We start from the raw sequence: 19,972 nt of genomic DNA on the forward strand, positions 1-19,972 counted from the left end.
TTAATGAAGCTGTAAGCAGAGAGAAGGATATCTTTTATATTTTTTTAATGATTATAACTTCTCCTTTAAAGTGTATGAACGGTGAATGCATGATTGATATATAAAGTAGCTGTAATCATATTTATATACATGTGCACGTCATTCACAGGTGGATTAATACTTGTTAATAAAGTGTTAAAAAAATCATGAAACATCTTCAGCTTTGGAAAGAGTCTTAACTCAAAGTCCACTTACTAGATTTCTCCAGGAACTTTCAGCCTCCTCTCATGGCATTCCTGTGCGGATGCCATGAGTGGGAAAAAGTCTAATATGAATCTATAATTAATATATATTGTGTATATTTATATTATATAGAAGATTTATGAATTAATAAACAAATGCTATATAACTTGTGTATATTTGAAATGTACATTTGTATTATATTGGCAATCATTCATTATATTTCTATACATTAGTTACAGCAGTAACACTTATATCTGCTAAAACTAAATTATATTGTATCTCACTGGGTTATAAATAGTTTATTAAATCTTTATTAATGTTGTATGAAAATACATTTGAAAACAAATGAAAGTAAAGAAGTTAGCTCTTTGTAGAACTTCATCTTGTTGCACTGCAGAGTAAACAGCTGAAACCCTTAAAGTGTAATGTGTCTCCAGAGGGGGGAGTGTAAAAGGGTTATTGGCAACCTCACCAACTCTACAAATTTACAGTTTGGCCCCTGTCAAAGAAAATCTAAATCGCACTGTATTACGTCCTTAATTTCAGTCTGTGATTTGCTGTCATTTTGTATTAATCACATTGTAAAAACACTGTATTGTGTCAACAATAGCCTTTTGTAGGCCAAAGCTTGTCCTCTCACATCCAGCTGATGCTCATGGACTTCTTGTCTCAGGCCACCACTTTTTTTGCATAGGGTAATGAAGCAGAACATGCATGCATGATGTGTTTTATCTGCTTTCCAAACAGCTCACAGACCAAGTTCGCATATCAAGAATAGAAATAAAACCCTGGCAATAATTTTAAATGATATTCAAGTCACATTAAATGCAGTGTAACTTCTGGCTTCCAGTATTGAAAAAAGTTAATTTTTTCAAAGTAGAAGAGCTGCACCTCTGCACCTCTGCACCTTTTCTTTTGACCTGGATCTTCGCCATGCATTGAAATGATGTAGCTTTAAGACCGTCGGCAACTACAGGCCTTTGCTAAGTGCATTTACATACAGTACAGGTGGCTCCACAAATATGGGCAAATTTTAATCTTTTCATTTAAATGTAATTTTCATGCCGTGTTTGAATATGAAATGCTACAATGATTCAAACAGATGGTGATGGATTTATTCCCCGTGACATTTGATAAGTGAGCTTTGAGGATGAAAATAGAGACCTGATCCTGCGGTCAACGTGCCCAACATCAGGCCTTTTTTTCAAATCATTAGGATGATTTGCAAAGTTAATTTGCTTTGTCAAATGTATTATAGCTTATGGGCTACTGTGTTGTTCTGCTTTGGTATATTTATTATGATTTCGTGGTGATGGTGGTTTGCATTTGGTTTAGCAGTTGAAATGTTTGAAGTCGTACGATGCACGGTTCTCTCAAAAGCTCTGATTTGAAGGGTTTGAACTTTCCTTGAAGTTAAATATGTCCTAATTTACCTTTAATCAGAGCTTTCAGGTTGCATGTGGTCATTTATAGTTATCAGTTGCTGTGCTTGTTATCTGTAATAATCTGAAATGTTGTTTTAATTTTATTTGCACTACGTCTCTACAATTTTGCTACGGTGCTATTGCAATTATTATTTTTTTAATCCATCCTTTCCTAGACTCATTGCTTTTATTTTTCTTGATGTATTTATCCTTTTCCTTTTCCTTCTTGTATATATTTTTACTTTGACAGCAAGATGTCACTGCTTTGTAGTTTCATTGTTGCACCTCCATCTTTATTGGTAAGCAGGAATAGATACTTTCATTTATGTATTTATTTATTCTTTTTTTTTTTTTACTGCTGCCAAGTGATTATTGTTGTGGTGTTGCTTTTCTAACATTCCCCTGGTCTGTCATGTAGTTTAGTTATTACTTTTAATTATATAGCAGGGCATTTTTTTAGACTTTTCGATACTAGTGGCAACATGATAAACATGTTTTGATACCAAATTCCTAAATAAAATGTGGACTTAAATCATGAACTATCTGATCAAACAATAAGAAGCTGACCAGACATTTAATGCCAACTCTCATTACTTTATAGCAATTACTACTGATGATTTTGTGAAATATTCAGTCATGTTTTTGTAGATTCAGAACACAACAGAAAAATAATAATCAGTCGCCGTACGACTGATTACGAGGAATATGTCCTCGAAAAGACCTACAGGCCACTGCTCGACTACTCGTTTCTGTTTAGATCAGTGAATGTAAAAGCTTTACTGTAGGTTCAATCACTTTGCAATGAAATGGCAATAGAGAACAGCAAATCATAATCTATTTAGATTGATTATAAATTCAATTTCAGGTAGTGTTGAGAATGTATCGGGCTTTCCTCAACTTTCTATTATTTATTTTACAGTCAAAGAATTCAATTAAAAAAGTAAAACCTCTCAATATTTTCCAACTTCCCTGCCCCAATACAAATACAAAATATGTGTTTCTAATATCCAGCCCTTTTAAATCAATGAGGGTAGACTAAATATTAGAAACACCTCTCAGGATGCCACAGTACACGTCGACCTCAACACAATCCACAGCCTCCAAAATGACCCTGAAGAAAAAATAACGAACAAAACAAGAACTGAACATTTCATGACGGCAGGATTTTTCGCAGGGCAGACATATATAATCAAATAAGGTTTAACAAGATGCATCTAATTATTTGCCAGAGTGAGAGTAGTTTAATATATTTTTTTTAAAGGTAGAATATTCTGAAAACAGTTACTCTAATGGGAGGAAGAAGTGCATTTGTTGGGGAATATTTTCAGCAGCGGGTTAATACACATTTGGTGCTCTAGTGAGTATTTAGGGCAGAAGGACGGTGTATGCTGGACTGGGTGAAAATAAATTTCAGTGTGTGTGTTCATGGCTATGAAGGAATATGTCACTCTGTGTAACAGTGTGGCTCATTAATGCATTTTTAACAGTTTTTGGACAATATTGGCGCCCTATGGCACGGAGGAATTAGTTAAGATAAGATTAAACTGCATCAACACACAATACTTTTTACAATTTGAACTATAAAGACATCTTTAACCTTCAAATCATCTATTTGTTTTACGAATTCTACAAATATTCCACATTCTTCACCAGTTTTACCTGGTGAAACACATCAAACAGCTATGCTGGCTGTGTAGGACATTATCAGGCTTGGTAGGCTGCCGCAGTCCTCCTTCATACATCCATCCAGGCCAGAGGAGGCGTCAGTATTAATGCATCAGGACATGCAGCTGTGCGGCCTGCTCCTACATGCACACGGCTGCACCAATACAACAAACACACACAAACACACACACACTGAGTGAAGCAACAGGTTTGGCCCCTAGAGTGGGGGGTGATATCATATGCTTTCACGCTATACTTGCACAGGAGTGCCCAGGCACCATCTGTCTGTCTGTGCAGCCAGTCCTCTCTATCTTTGTGTGTGTGTGTGTGTGTGTGTGTGTGTGTGTGTGTGTGTGTGTGCGTGCGTGTGTGAGTGTGTTGGATAGGGAGAGGATCGTCCAGCAGCTGTATTTACACCTGTATGGGCAGATCCCTTTTGGCAGGGCAGCAGAGAAACACACCAGCTGCTTAACCTACATTCCCTACTAGGCTGTCTTTGTGTGCACTGTGCTGTGACATACACACACAAACACAAACACACACAGATAGACACGTTGATGAAGCTTTTTCCCCCTTTGTGTGACCAGGCTCACTGAAAGGATACTTTCATGGACTCTGGCATGCCTACAGACCACCAATGTGCAAAATGCTGCTGTTTGTCTTTGTTTGCCTCAAATATGTTTGACTTCATAGAAAACCATAACAAGTTCATGCAGAGCCCCCTCCTCTCTTAATTTAGATTTGGGTGTTTTTCCCCCTGTCATAGGGAGGTAGAGTCGGATGTAGCTCAATATCCGCCTGATAACCCCCCCCCCAGAAGGGCAGGTCAGGGAGTGGAGGAGCACAGCCAAGCTTCTGCAAGTTCTCAAAGTCTTCTAAGAGTTCTGAATAAGAAGAGGAGGGTCGGCTCTGACTCTGCTTCTGGTTTCCTGTCAGCCAAATTTGGTAGAAGGTTGGCCCCAAATGAATTAAATCCCAAGGAGTAAAAGGCAAAATCAAAAGATTCTCTCCCTGTGAAATGTCACCGTCGAAGTTTAATCTGAAAAGATTAAGAGAGAAATATTCAGTCAGTTTCAAGAAAAGTCGACTTGTCCCTTCAGTCACCAGAGTTGTATGAGGATTTATCTTGTCAAATCTGAGAGTGATACATTCGGGATTTGCAAGCAGACAAAACTATTGCACACTTATCCCATCTACACACAGTCTGACTTTAATACAGACAAATGAAAATCCAAATGGAAAGATTGTCACACACAAAACAAAACACCACCCTTGACAAAATCCCGCTGATGACATTTTCAAGCGAGTGCAGATGGAGTGCAGGCTGGAGAATGAATGAGACCCTGTGACCTGCTGCAGATGTGCCCAGATTACTGTAATACGTATGTATGAGCCAGACCGATGCTAGAGCCATTGTCTTACAGAGCCTCACTGAGACCGGACAGGCTTTAAGAATGCAATGCTCAACATCACATGGCAGCGAGACTAAACCGTTTGCACAAATCACCTTACTTCACTCCCTTTTTAATGACCCAGGCAGAGCTGCTATTAGGGTCAAAGGGTTAAGAGATAAATGTGAGAACGATTATTCTCTGGGAGTGGGGTCGTAGCCCTCACAGGTCGATTACGCTCGCTCTTTTCCACTCTCCTTCCTTTTTCTCTTCCTCCTCTCAGTAACACACCCGCTCACCGTTTTACACCCCTTTTAATCCACTGCCCCCTGTTTAACTCGTGTTTCCCAACATGCCACTGACCTATGTGGGACTCTTCTCCACCAAACCTGCTGGATCGGCCAGTGCATTACATAAGTGGGCATCCTTTGTCTGCCCTGTGGTCAAAAATGTTAAGTGCCAGCTCAACACAGTGGGCGGATGTCTCAACATAACCTTTTTCTTTCTAAGCAGCGTGAACTCTTGCTTGTACTTTTTGCAAATTTCTCATTTTGAAATTGAAAATATCACATTTTGGTCCTTTCAAACTGAAAGACAAAGACTGAAATTGTAAATAAAATGCATTTATATAGTGCTTTTCTAGTCTTAGTGACCACTCAAAGCGCATTAACACACAAGCCAGCATTCACTTTCACACACACATTGATACACTGGTGGCAGAGGTTACTTTTCAAGGTGCCACCTGCTCATCGGGAGTGATAAACATAAACACACGCTCACACACCAATTGCACAGCAATCGGGAGCAATTTGGGGTTCAGTATCTTGCCAAAGGACGATTCGGCGATTTAACTATCAGCCTTTCAACGGATGGAATAGAAATGCATCCTAAAGTATTAAATCACACCCAGACTAAATCAGAATAGAAATGTATATATTTGTATGAAATATTGCTGTTTGGGTTATGCAACTCAGAACATGTTGTGTAGGCTGCCACGAAATGTTTCATTGTAGTCAATTAAAAACGTACACAGTGAAAATATACAGTATGGGCTCAGTTGAAACATTCTGTAAATCTGTAATGAGAATTAAGATTTTTAGCATTGTTTTTGATTATACACTTTCAGTGCTATGGGAAAATGTCCCTTTTTTAATAATTATTCTTGAACATTTTTGCCTTTATTTGATAGTGGACAGTAGAGAGAGACTTGACATTTATGGAGAGAACAAAAGGGATGGACCTGCAACAAAGGTTTTTTTTTGAGGATGCTGTAGTTTATAGTATGTACTAATACTGATGAGACTATTTATTCTTGTAGCATTTTGTTCAAGTTGGCTCCTATGTCCAAAGTACAGTCGTTCTACTGTAAAACTTACGCAAATTCAAACTTTTTCAATTACTGTTAAGCAACTATTACTATTAGGCTTTTATCAATAACTGTTATGTATACGTGGCCACACTGTACCTTGCTTAAAAGGATGAAAGTGAGGTAACAGAGGTGACTTTTTAAGGTGAGTATTAAATGGAGGTCTCCATAAACCAGAACATTCTCAGTATTGGTTTTGACTGGATATTAAATGTTTCTTCAACTTCTATCAATCTGTTAGCCATCAACAATAAATTCCACCAACAATAAGTTCCAAGAGAGTAGGGGGGAGACATTTAAGTGGTATCTCGTAAACCCCAACGCCTACTTGGCCTTTGCTACCCCCATGGAGATCTCACCCCATTCGTCCATCACTCTCCCATTGGAGTCCATCCATTTACCCAGCTGGAGGCCCATAGTGGGGGCTCAGCATGTTTGATAGGCTCAGCAGAGGGTAGACGGTAAGTGGCAGTTTACCAGGGGCCTCCATTACACCAACCAGCATGATCATTTCTCAACTTGCACTCCAGGAGTAAGACATTCCAAGGCAAATTGTTGCTCCCTTTCCCCCAGTGGAACATTTTTCTACACATCCATGTACCAAGACTAATTGAAGACAGTGTGCTATCATTGGGAGGGCCCGGGCGGATGCGGCAAAAGCGATAAAATAAAGAAGTGCTGCAGAGTGCCTTGGTCATCCAGGGATTCTGTTTTTCATGACTGGGGGAGGTTGGCTGGCGGGGACAGAGTTCAGTCTCATCAGACCGTTATTGCTGTAGGGAAAAGGCTTATTTACTGTAAACTGTTTACGGAGCTCTGTCACTATCTCTGGACATGCAGAATAAACACAGGAACACACTCCCACTCCTAATGTCTTGTAAACATTAGAAACACGCACCGACTGACAGATAGACAGAAATACACCCTGAAAAAGACACTACACTCTGGATGACTCTTGCACACGCACATACACCCATGCACACACACTGTGTACTTGTTAACATAATCACAGTGAACACACAATTGCCCACACGCACATTCAAAAGACAATGCACAACCATAAAGAAACACAAAGAAGTTGCATGCCATCACACAACTTCTTGTCTTAACATTGCCTGAGTGCTGTTAGTTTTATTGGTATCCCCAGTTGTAATTCAAATTGGACAAACTCCTCATACTTAAACTTTCTCAATCTCAACAATCAGAACAGTTTCCCATCGTTGGTCTGTGTCATATTTACACGGTTAGACTCAGACCTACATGTTTCTGCACATGTACCCAATCTCTTTCAAGTTAGGGAGAAAAAAAAAACATGACAGATGTCTGAAGAAAAAAACAAAGTCTGTGGACATGCTGCATCTGCCAAATATATGGTATCACACTTTACAGAGCAGCTTGAGCAGATGAATCATCAACCCATCCTGCAGGTTTTCAAATCCATCTTAGTGCACAGACATTCTGTTTCCTGCCTCATATGTGTTGTGCACTTAAACAGACATGTCAAAAAGTATGTAATGTGAAAAGTGTGTTTGCTCAAGTGTGCTAGTTTAATAATGGTTTTTCCGTTTATGTCTGTATCCACCCACCCCCTTCACCCTCCCATGAAGACCCTACCTCTTTGGGGCGGGATGTTTTGCCATTAAAACTCCATGGTGAGTTTTGCTTCTCCCCTCCGTGGCTCCCTTGGCAGCATGCAACTGTAAACTCCACCACAGCACACCGCCTTCTCTCATTTGTCTCCTGGTATATTCTCAACACATTCTGCAGAGTCTGTGTAGTCGTTCCTCAAGGGGGAAAATTCCCAAAGAGGAGTGTTTGTTATTTTCGCATCTTTTTTTAAAACCCTTAAATTTTTCTGTTTATGTTGAGCTTTTGTAGTAGAATGATTCATCATGTTGTGTTAAAGCCACTACAGTACTAAGGTAAACAAAGGTTTTTTTTGTTGGATTTAATATTTGTATATGGTATGCATATACCTTGTATTCCCAGCTATGGTTTCACTTTTTAACTAATGCCTGGTCTTTTTATGAGAAAGGTTGAAAACATAACAAAAACGCAATGCTTTAGGTCTGTATCATAGGTGGAAGTCCAGGGGACATATTGTAGGGCTTTAGTGCAATGCCATGCACTTCTTGTCTGGTTGCCTTGTGGTTTCTTTGAAACAACCCACTGGAGCTACTCACTAGAAAATGACATCTCTGTCTTCTTGTCTTTTTCTTTGTCTCTGTTTAGGCCCTCCATGAGGTTTTTCCAAGAACAATGCCTTCGTGTAAAACACATGTTGTTAAAATGTTTCTTTAAGCGTGCGTGGGTTAAAAAAAACATTCTGAAAAAATTGTCTTTGCAGGCAATAGTTGTGAGTGTCTTGTATGGGTATAGAAATGTCAGTGATGTGTACCACAGTGATTGTACTAGACAATGTGTTTCGCAGAGGACTGGACCAAATAATGTAATTATTTCTGTTTAATTAATTATAACTAAAGAATGTAATTAAAGCTTCACTAATCAATATTTGTATAGTAACGATGGGTTAAACTACTATGTGTAATGTAAAAGAGGTCACTTAAAGTAATGAACCCACAGAAAATGATCACACATGCGTTTTATCATCTTTCGGCTCATTGTTTTGATTACTTACTCCACTGTTTTTTTGTTCACTCTCATGGCTCTCATCCACCTTGTTCCCAGCCACAGTGGCAGCTTTTTTCAACGAAAAAATCTTTATAAAATTATTTATTCAATTTTTATTCAAGAAAACATAAATGAGTAAATGTACTTGAACAAGGTCCAACATATGATAATAAAAGTAAATGAATACGTAAATAAAATAAAGTAAAAAAAATAAACGGAAACAGAAAATATATATTTTTCAAAATGAATAAAGTTTTAAGTTTTAAAAGAGTTATTTATTAACACAAATAATGAAAACCTATCCATGTTACCCGATGAATGAACACATGACCAGACATACAGGCAGTGAAGTGTTACAATATACCACTTGAGTAAGTCTCATGTACAAACCTTTCCAGGGCTTTCCGTCCAAAAAAGTGCTTACTGGCCCGTCTGCAAAGTTTGTGCACCCACCCTTTATTACAATATTTTAAAAGCATAGTGTTACATTTATTCCTTAGTACTTGTGTAATCTTGAGCCTATAATGTCTATAATTTTGAATTGCATCTCTTTGACTTTGTTGTTGTTAAAATGACCCATGCCCTCTGCTGCAGGTACAGGGTATTGCAATTTTCGGGACCTCATAATCTTGCAAGATTTTTTCTATGGAAGAGCAAGAGAACCTGTTTGGGTTTAATCTTAGTTTTGAGACGATAAAGCCTCGGATCTGCAGGTACTTTAAAAGTGACTTGTGGGGAGTTCATACCGATCCTTGAGCTGGTTAAAACAGCCACTAAGTCCTCTTCAGTACAGATAGCCCTTACATACAACAAAAGAAATATACGCACCTGGTGAAATCTGGGTTTAAATGAATGGGAGTGAGGAGAGAGAGAATCCCCATCGTATAATATTATATAGTAAGAAGAGGAATCAGACCCAGAGGAGCAGCCTACAAGGCTAGGCCATGTGGATCAAAGGGCATGTCTAAACCATTCCCAGAGATACAGACAGAGATAAGCCAATTGACAATGTTTAATATTCAGAAGGGCCAACCCTTCCTTTCAAGACTGAGTTGCAACTTTTTTTTATTTCAATCCAGCCTGTTTGTTTTTCCATAAGAAGGAAGACAGTGAGCTATTTTAAACTGAGAGTGATTTCCTAGTCTAAAGTGCTCGGAGCATTTGGAAAACAGAGAGCAGTCAAGGAAGTATGTTCATATTGAAAAGGTTTACTCTACCTAGAAGACATAATGGGATGTTAGTACAGCGTGGCATATCATCAAAGGTATACAATTGGCATTATTAAGACCAGAAAGAGAGAGAGAGTGATATACACCCAGGTAGACAACTCAGAAGTTGACCATCGGAAAAGGTTAGAGCGAGATGATATCCAAGAGGTGTTAAAGGATTTGGGGTATAACTTAGAATCTCAGCAACTCTGGTAAAAGAGACCTCAGGGTTGCTTAAGAAAAGTAGAATGTCATCAGCATAATGGGACATTTTTAGTGCTTTTAGGCACCAACATCAATACTTATCACGAGAGGCTTACACCTTATCGCCTCGGCCAAGGGCTCTATGGCGAGTGCAAACAAAATAAGGGCGATAGGGAACCCCTGACGAGTTCCACGCCTAACCGAAAATGTCTTCCAACCATTTTTGAGATCGAGTTGTGCAAGAGAGAGATCCACTTAATAAAGTTATCTCCCAGTGATATGTGAGTATCCATCATGGTGGCCAGGATCACACGAAGGGGACAACATTTTAAGCAAGAGGTCAACTAGCAGACTGGAAAAAATATATTTTATGTTTAGTAAAAGGCTGCCTGCCTCGTTGCCTTGTTATTTTGGGGATTTGATGTTTAGCCTGAAAGTGGTGGACCTTGACAATCATTGGGCGCGGAGGAGCTCCTGATTTGGGCTAGGGAACAGTGGGCTATATCCAGCAATGGGGAGCCTTCAGTGTCCTGAATGCCATCATATATGGTCATCTGTGACCCCTCTGCATTTTCCACAATTCCAAAAACTTTCAGGTTATGTCTTTTGCTTTTACTCCAGGTCCTCAGTTTCAGCCACTTGCATAGTGTAGAGCATGGAGACTCTACTATCAATATCTTCAAGTGAACTTTCAACGAGAGGCAAATGCATAAATGGTAGTGTGCTCATGAAACAACGAGTCTCATTCTGAAATTATTCGATAAGTGTGGCCAAGGAGGAGAGATAGGATTCCGTGTCTTCAACAGCAACATCCCCATGTTGAGGCTGTGGATCAGACTTGTCGGTGTTCCTTGCTGGGCGGCTTTTATCTGCTTGTTCTTGGCGTGAAACATCCTTCCTTGTCATTTTAAGATATTTCCTGATAAAACTCAGGATATCTGAGAACAAATTTAGTAGTTTACCAAACTATTTCAACAAAATATGCAGGAGCTGGTCAGGACAGGTCTACTCCCCATCCATGCTCTACAGCGCCCATGTAAATATTACACAGTGGAATTACACAAAGAACACATCAAGTGTCAAGAAAAACATGAACTGCTCTTAGCAATCGCTACCACAGCTTCCATTTTGACAAAAAAAAAATGACATTCGTGAGACTGACAGCAATAAAGAACACTGTCGGACTGAATAATGAAGTGCAATTTACTCTGATCTGCTAAAAATCAGAAGATTACAAACTTTCACCTTTTATAGGCAAAGTTGCTTTTCAACGCTGTTTTGTTCAATCGGATGCTTACAGTCTTTTTAAAGAAGCTCCATTATGAGAGAGTCACTTATGGAGAGATGATTGACTGGCTCAGTGAAGTGAACTTTTCCCTCCACTGTTCCCTGCTCTCTAGCTCCTCCCCGAGAGTCTGCGAAAAATCAGAAAGTTACTAACTTTCATCTTTACTGGCAAAGTCGTTTTTCAACGCTGTTTTGTTAAATCGGATGCTTATAATATTTTAAAAGAAGCTCTATTATGAAAGAATGACTTATGGAGAGATGATTGACTGGCTCAGTGAAGTGAACTTTTCCCTTCACTGCGCCCTGCTCTCTAGCTCCTCCCTGTTGACTCCATTCACTTTAGATAATGAATAGCATGTGGTGCCTTCCCCAAGTCTTGGGTTTCGTCTTTTGTTGTGGGCAGTCACTCATACTTTTTAATTGAAGCTTTTTTCTTTTTTGTCTTCATCCACCTCGCACTTAATCTCGGCCCTGAGTGATTTCAGAGTGTATACTTTTCAAGGTACACATCATTAGTAGAATCTTGACCCTCACAATAACTGCCTTCTACTTAAATTTGAGCGAGTTAGACCTATATTGTTTCTCTAATAGTGTATGTCTTGAGACATGAGCTAAATATCTGCTTACACAGAGTTTAGCTGACATTTCATTAATTTTTTCCAGGATCACATGAACCGTATCATGACTTCTCGAATTTTCATTTCATGTTCTGAGCATGTAACAGATTTTGTGGTTTAAGACTCCAACTTTCTTAGCATATAAATCGGTTTACACCAATATATTTAATATTTATTTGCACAATCTGACTCCATAGACTATTTAATAAACGTGGAGTAAAGGGAATATGAAAAGGTAAAAACAGTCCTAGTTTCCACGGTGATGGCCACTCTCCAATGTTCACTGAGTTTCCAGAGTGGTTGTCATTAGTGCTGTGTGTTCGACACAGACCCAAGGCTGCCTCTTTTTAGAGCACTGTTAAATAATAAAATAATAAATGTGACGTGGAAGGATGTGTCCTCCACAGGATTGCCCTCTCTTACTTCCTCTCTCTGCCTTTCTTTCCCCTCCTGGTTTCAGTCTTAATACCGGCTCCTTTTCTCATTTGAATTAACCATATGGCCCAGAATCGGTGCAACGACAGTCTTGCAGCTCTTTGTCACTAGATGACCAGCTTAAGTGAGCTCTATCATATTTGTTTTCTACAAGGGCCCTGAAAATAAATGGAAACTGCCACTGGACTTCCTTCCCCCCTCGGAGGCGCCTCGCGTTAGCCCCGGGCATAGTAATGCAAAGAGACTTTGATGGTTGATGTTACAGATTGAATTATGCCCTTGAAGAAAAGCTATTAGCTCAGTCAAGAGTCCTCATTTGTTAAATTAGAAGTGGAAATGACATGAGTAGTCTTCAGTGAATTAAAGTTGCAAAGAAAATGGATTCAAGGGCAATCTTACAAAACAAAATCTGGTGGAGGGAGAAGACATTTGTCGTTTGTTTGGAAACATCCCTCCAATTCCCTTTTAGTATGTTTATGGTTCATAATTTATTGATATTGGGTTATGCTTTTCATAACCTTGGTGCCATTCGCCAAGCCACTCTCCTATCCCTGGTCCTTGCCCAAAACCGGTTGCTGTCCTCCATATGGAGAGCAGAACTAGGCCCCTTTTTAACTGGAGCTTTGCCTCTCTGTCGTAATGGCAGAAACCTCAACACTTTTAAGCCACTTCAAGTGACATCAAGAGGAAAAGGATGATTTAAAACACAGATGAATAAACTTTAGTGGTCACTGCACCCTGAGGAGACGAGAACCGAGCTGTGATCTTTGGTCCTGTTGGCAGGCTCTGCACTGGCTGAGGCCTTTTCAAAGAGGACCGAATCCAGCTCATCAGTTATGAGACCACAGTGGCAAGCCAGTATTATAGCTTGCTATCACAGACTTACAAGTATACATATATATATGCATAGATATACAGTATACTATATGTATAGGTGTGTGAGGTCAGAAGTGGTTGGTGGTCAGTTGCGTGGTTGCCACCATAATAGCTTAAAAAAAAATCTGTACTGTGCCACTTAAAAGTCCTTTATTACTAATCTGTCATTCTTCCTTCAAGAAAAACCATTTCAGATTCAAACAATGTTTTTCCTTGATTTATCATTCAACTTTCATTTATGTCCAAAGTCAACATGAAGACTATGAGGAGGTTAGAATATCTTCAAGTAGTAACTCGCTCTGCAGTTTATTCGCCAGTCCCAAGCTCTCAACCTTGAAAACCAACATCAGCTTGCTCTGAAATAGGATTTGTGTTTCCTTGGTTATTGAAACCAGTGAACCACAGGGCCTTTGAGGGTTTGACATATTTTCCAGCAATGGAAGAGATGGAACACCAGTGTTTTTCGACAATTAAACACCTCACCAAAGAAATTCTTCTTTGCAGGACCACACAGTCAAAGTTGGGAATAATGTCCTCCTCTTATGCAATGCACAAAATTTATATGATCCCTTGTTTCCCCTATTCCCATACCAGTTAAAGCTACATTTGGTAACTTTATTAAAAAGTAATTTTTAAATCGTTTTTATCTCTCTCTCTCTCTCTCTCTTTCTGTCTCTCTGTCTCTCACTTTGCCAAAGGAAAACAGAACCAAGGGCTTTCTAACGCAGTGTCAATCACTGCTTGTGAACTCCGATCAAACTGTTAGGCAGCGGTGATCAAATATAAATCAAGATTATGTTACTGCATTGACTTTTTCTCGCCTCAAATGTTTTCAGAAACACATTTTAGTGTAAAATGAGAAAGTGTGCTCCAGCCTGTGGCCAGTGCTTGGTTTTTACTCGACTGTTTTCAACATGGCGGCCAGGTTACAATCAAGAAAAAAGCAATGCAGTACAGAATATTGATTCATATTTGTTCACCGCTGCTTAGTTTGATCGGAGGTCACAAGTGATTGCAAATGTCATCAGGAGCACTAGGGGGAGAGAGAGGAACATGCTTTCTTTCACAGAGTATCTGCACTACCGTCAGGATACAGTGACAGTTTCTACAAATAAGACGAAAAAGTTAGGCAATTTTTAATAAAGTACCAACTGTAGCTTTAACCTTCTTAATTTTCTCTTAAATGGATCCCAGTTCTTGAAAGATTACACATATCTTACATGTTTCATGTCTGTTTTCTTTCTTTCTTGTACTTTCCCTATTGAGGTTGGAAGACAGAAAAAAGGGGACATGATTAGGGAAAAACTGCAGTAATGGAAACACTCCCTCATAGCTAGAGGATAGTTAACTGGACACATTTGTTAAATGTCTTATCATCTGGATGCACTGACAAACAAATAAGCCAAGACAAGTTCCTGATTTAATATTTAATATCCTATTCCATCTTCCTTTCATAGACTGGGCATACTGTGGATATTTAGTTACTAAGCCTTCTCCCCTTGATATCATTGATAAATATAAGCCACAAAACATATATGGAGGCCTTTCTTATAATTACCTTCACCACTTCCTATTTCCTGATGCCTCTCTTACAGTGTTGGCCAAACTAAGACATCTCCTTGCATCCAGGGAGTACTTTATGAGGTGCTGACAGTCTGAAGGGGGGGCAACAGAAAGAGAGTTTCTTTTTTTTTTGTTCAGGCTGCGTGACGAATGAACTCATACTCCACACTCCACCAGTAAAAAGAGTTTTCTGCTTTTTTTTTCTTTTTCTTATGTAGCAAAACGGGACTATAATTGCATTTCATTGCACAACCCTATGTTGCACATTGACAATAAATGATCCTTGTATCCTTGAAAGTTTGGACTACTGGACACCCCATCTGGCCCTTTAAGCATTACTGTTGAACCACAGTTTTTACTTATTACTTTTAGTTTGTAGTTTTACATTCAGCTTCCTCTGAGGCAGAGATTTTCTGTTCAGTGGCAGCCAACTTCAGATGGCTGCTTACCATCCAAAGTGGAGGGTTATTTGTTTGTTATCAGAGCATTCTATACATGCCAACCTGTGCCTCCTATAAAATAGTAGAATAATAGGAGCGGCAGTTTAAACCTGTTTATGTAGACGTGTTAATGCCGCTTCCTTTAGACAAAGCAATGTAATTGTTGCTGTGATTTCTGAAGGCAATGAAAATGAAAGCTTTTTCCTTTTTTATGGTTGTTTTCTTTCTGTGTGTTTTAGATTTCATGTTTAAACATGTGTCAAACGGTGTTGCTTGAAATAATGTTTCATTAATCTCTATGAACTGATATCTGCATGTGATTACAGAATCTGTAGGCAATGGCACACTGTATTCCAAGTGGTATTGACCAATCACGTTTGGCTTTGTATTAGCAGTCCATGTGGAACGCAAAAGAGGCATAATGCATCGACTGAAATGCAATCTTGGAAGCGACTATTTTGTGATGACGATTTTGCATTTTAATAGCTTAAAAAGAAACTGTTAACTGTGTGTAAACTGGCTCCTTGTGAAACGATCCAGTTGTAGATGTCGTGTCTTAACTCCAGCTTTGTTCTCGCGTCTCAAGTTTTACTGTCCTGGTTAGTTATAAGGACGGACAACAATACCGTACCATGCTACTGTTCTCTGATCATTGCCATATGGGGAGCCCTATTGCAGTTGAAAACCCTTTCTGTGTCCGTTTCCTCTCAAACTGTCCTGACATGCTGAGTAATCCAATAACTCCCATAAGTTCTCTCCTTTAGCCAACACAAAGTGGGGAAGGAGCTTGGACACTGCTGTTGTGAGGTGTATGTTCCTTTGAGTGATACATATAGTGTAATGTAAAGGAGTATACATGACTTGCAAGTTCCTCAAAACAAGAAGTAAACATGGAGTTATACCTACTGTATATTAGGAAATATGAGTATAAGATATATAACAGAACCAGGCCATTGTGATTAATTCTGCTGGCCAGACAATAACAATTGAAGCCAAATGTCGTGTTTCTTGTTTGGTTAAAATACAAACCATTAAGCTTAGTCTGAATGCTTATTTATCACTGAAAATCCACTGTGGTGTATACGTTTTTATGCTGGGACAGTACAACTTTGGAACATTACAGTATCAACATTACAGCGTCCATTACAATCAACGCCAATGGGGTAAACACAATTAAGCACAATACTACATTCAACCTTGATAGTGCTCTGATAAATGTGTCTGATATTGCAATATGCTGCACCAAAACTTTATCCAGGACTAACTTTTCTGCCAAAGTGCTTTACAGTATTTACGGGAACCCTCTGTGGCAGCATACCCACTGCACCAACACTATAATTTTATTTAAATGAATGAGGAAGCCTGGGGTTTTTGCCACAGTGCCATTATTAGTAGAAATGTAAGCGAAGACAGGAGCAGACTTAGTTATGGTCTTACTCACAGAAGACATTTGTACTTGTCATAGCAGGGAAAACACTAACTCTGTTTTATTGAAGTGTTCCAGTGAGAGTGACAGTGAGCGAGCACTCACGTTACCAACAGCTTGAAATGAAAGCAGATAAATGGAATTCAACAATCCTTAATTTCATTGTTTACACCTTTGCTTCTCCTACTGTGACGAGTCAAAATGTCTTGATGACATACAAAGTGTATAGTCATCGTCTACATGGTCTCATATATAGTATCCTTTTCTGAACATGATCTGGAATTGTGGCTGCATTGTGTACAGGGTATCATTTAGCAAGTGGATATTTTGTTAGACATATATATGTTTTTGAGATTTTGACTGATTTTAGCTATTTTGCTCATTTTCTGCTACGAAGGTGGATGTTTCATTTCTTTTTCTTTTTTTTCCTCTTGCTTAGCTCCTTGCATGGAAAGCACTTTTATGAAGTTTGTGTTTATCATTCAGAGATGTCCCTGTGTAATTCTTATATACTTGCCTTCAAGGTGTTACATTTATTGTGGTGTTGTTGAAAATCATCTAAATCAGATTCTGTTTTTTATCATGAACAAACACAAATGAAAGAAATTGGTCTCAAAGGTGCTACATATTTGTTGTAGTTTACATTTTGTGCCACCAATCTGTTCTGGAGGGAACATTCTTGTGAACTGCTCTTGGACAACAGGGTTTATGGCAAATCTTAATTCGGACAAAACCTTTGAGACCAGACTTTGTAGAACTTTTTGTTTTACTTTGTCTCAATGTTCTTCTTTTTCTCCCTCCTAAAGCAAAGCTAAGCCGCCCCCTCAGATCTCCCCGAGCAAGTCCAGTGGAGGAGAGTTCTATGTGGCCGCCGTGTTTGCCTCGTCTCGCTCCTGGTTCATCACCAACCCCAACATGAAAAGAGAGAAAGGTTAGACCATGGCCAGAGGTGCTTCTGGAGTCAATATTCTGGCAATGTCCGAACACGTCTTCCCAAAAGTGCATACTAAATAGCAAAATATTGACAAATGACAAAATGCATGTAGTTTCTCCCTCATTACTGATAATGCACTTTTTAATAACCATTTTAAGTTGCAGGTAAAACTGTATTTTTATCACTGCATTATTTCACATCCTCTTCATAGATCAGTCCAAGCAGCTGGTTGTCGACTCACTGTACATCATCAGTTGCTACGGGACTATGGTGGAGCATGTCCTGGAGCCCCGGCCAATTAGCACTGCTCAAAAGATTAGTGATGACACACATTTGGAGCTCAGCACCTGTCCAAGGGCCTGCTGGACTCTAGCCAGGTAACACTATGTTGACCACTTTATCCTAGTAAAAGTGCCTCTAATACAGTCAGTCTCAAAGTTGATTTGTCTTTTGGAGCAGGACTCCACAATGGAATGAGCTGCAGCCACCCTTCAACTCTAACCACCCCTTGGTGTTGGCCTCAGATCTGGTGCAGTACTATCAGTATCTTCTGGCTGGTAAGTGCTAATCAAACTTTCTTAATGTGTTCATTGGTTTACACAATCAGGCATATTCACAGTATCAAGTTGAGTTTATATAGATTTCAAAGTAACGTTTCAGGAAAGTGCATAGTAAGTCAATGGAAACACTACATGCCATTACAAATCAATGCACATTTGATTTTGCGTTGCAAATTGAAGTGAGCATGTGTTTGAGGCGTCAGCTCATTGGGATCCTGATTAAGAAGGAAACATTATGATAGTGCTATAAGCATACAATAAAGGTTTTTTCAGGACCAGGCTCTCATTACCTCATCAGTTCCAAAATATATGGTCTTCATAAATAATATGATGGCATATTAAAAGAAGTATGGACAATGTAGAATCAACCATGATAAAATAAAATAATAAACGCTTTGTAGGTCTTTTGTCTTGGAAATGTCTGATAAATCAAACATTTCAGCTAAATATTTTTTATTTCAGCTTTTTCTTTTATAGTTAATTGCTGAGATTGTTTGAGATTTTCTATTGAATATTAATGCCAAATGTGCAATACTTAAGAGTTTCCTGTTTTTCCTTTTATCCTAATACATCACTGTCGAATGAACTAAAAGCATAATTTGCAAAAATATTGATTTGGTATAAAAGGGAGTTTAAATACCAATTGCATTTTTGCCATTACCGTATTTTTCTTTACTGCATGTACTATTTTGTTTATTACATGTATGTTTCAAAATATATGATAAATATATGGCCCTGTATGTTTTGGTTGCAAAGGCTACACTGCCATGTATTTCTTTATTCTGTATTTACTGTATGCATCATTAGCCAAGGTGGTGACCCCTATTCCCTGCTGATTTTCCATGTTGACTGTGTTGAAAGCCGGTCCTTAGCCTCGTATTGGTGCCACATGGTGAGAAGAGACCTCTCCAGTCAACAGCCATAACATTTCCTTTCTCAAAGACTGTGAAAGATTCTTCCACCATATGTACTATTTCATATCTTTTGAGCCCTGCCAGAAGTGATCTCCATTTTTCTGTTCAGTACTTGAATCCATTGTTTGCCGGCCACACTACATGCCGGCTTCAGAACATGCGAGTATAATGCTATAAGATGCCGCAATCAGACCAATTAGCTGACACCCTAAACTCTCTCTAATTCAATAACAAGTACAGAGCAGTGAGCACTTTAGGTTGCCCTCTGAAAGGCCAATTCGCAAAAGCACAGAGTGCACACGGATGGCCACACACGGAATCAATCCACCCCCTGGAATAGGCTGGCGTTTTGAGCTCACTCCATAATTATAAACACACAAAATCTGTAATTAGCTCTTGTGACTGCTCCAGGGCAAGTGGTAGCTGTTTTTACCCTAATCTCTCTACTCGTCTCTCTTGACTTCTGCAGTGCTCCAGGTCTAACTAGTAGGATATTTTCTCAAATTAGTGCTAATGGTCTCTCCTAGTGTCACAGCAATGAGGACATGTTGGAGTGACTGGCATGCGCATCAGCTTATTCTACCATTCTCTCTGCCAGCATGGGCAGCGGAACTGGCTGCATAATGAGAGAGATTCATTGCATTAACATTTACATCCAATTAACAATAGCCAGATAACTCCGCCCTGTCTCTTTATTCCCCAAACCAACCAAGTGTGAACCAATGCGAGGTCACAGCGCTATAAACATAATTGTTCAGCCCTCTACCCATTCCGTGTGCTCCTGCCATTTTCCCTCCGGGTCAGCGTCC

The 19,972-nt window shown here is 39.2% G+C and overlaps 1 protein-coding gene across 5 annotated transcripts in view; it reads left to right on the forward strand.

Annotated features, from left to right (window-relative positions):
- bcas3 (BCAS3 microtubule associated cell migration factor) overlaps positions 1-19,972 on the forward strand; it is a 343,002-nt gene that overhangs the window by 103,989 nt on the left and 219,041 nt on the right. For 4 of the 5 annotated variants that reach the window (XM_029445838.1, XM_029445839.1, XM_029445841.1 and 1 more), the window contains exons 17-19: positions 17,562-17,686; positions 17,901-18,066; positions 18,149-18,246. In XM_029445838.1, the coding sequence (XP_029301698.1) occupies positions 17,562-17,686; positions 17,901-18,066; positions 18,149-18,246 (389 nt within the window). Of the gene's footprint in view, positions 1-7,675; positions 7,721-17,561; positions 17,687-17,900; positions 18,067-18,148; positions 18,247-19,972 lie in introns of all 5 variants that reach the window. The other variant, XM_029445842.1, reaches the window with a different exon arrangement.

This window comes from Cottoperca gobio, chromosome 13, assembly GCF_900634415.1.
Source record: "Cottoperca gobio chromosome 13, fCotGob3.1, whole genome shotgun sequence".
In the NCBI taxonomy this organism is placed as follows: Eukaryota; Metazoa; Chordata; class Actinopteri; order Perciformes; family Bovichtidae; genus Cottoperca; species Cottoperca gobio.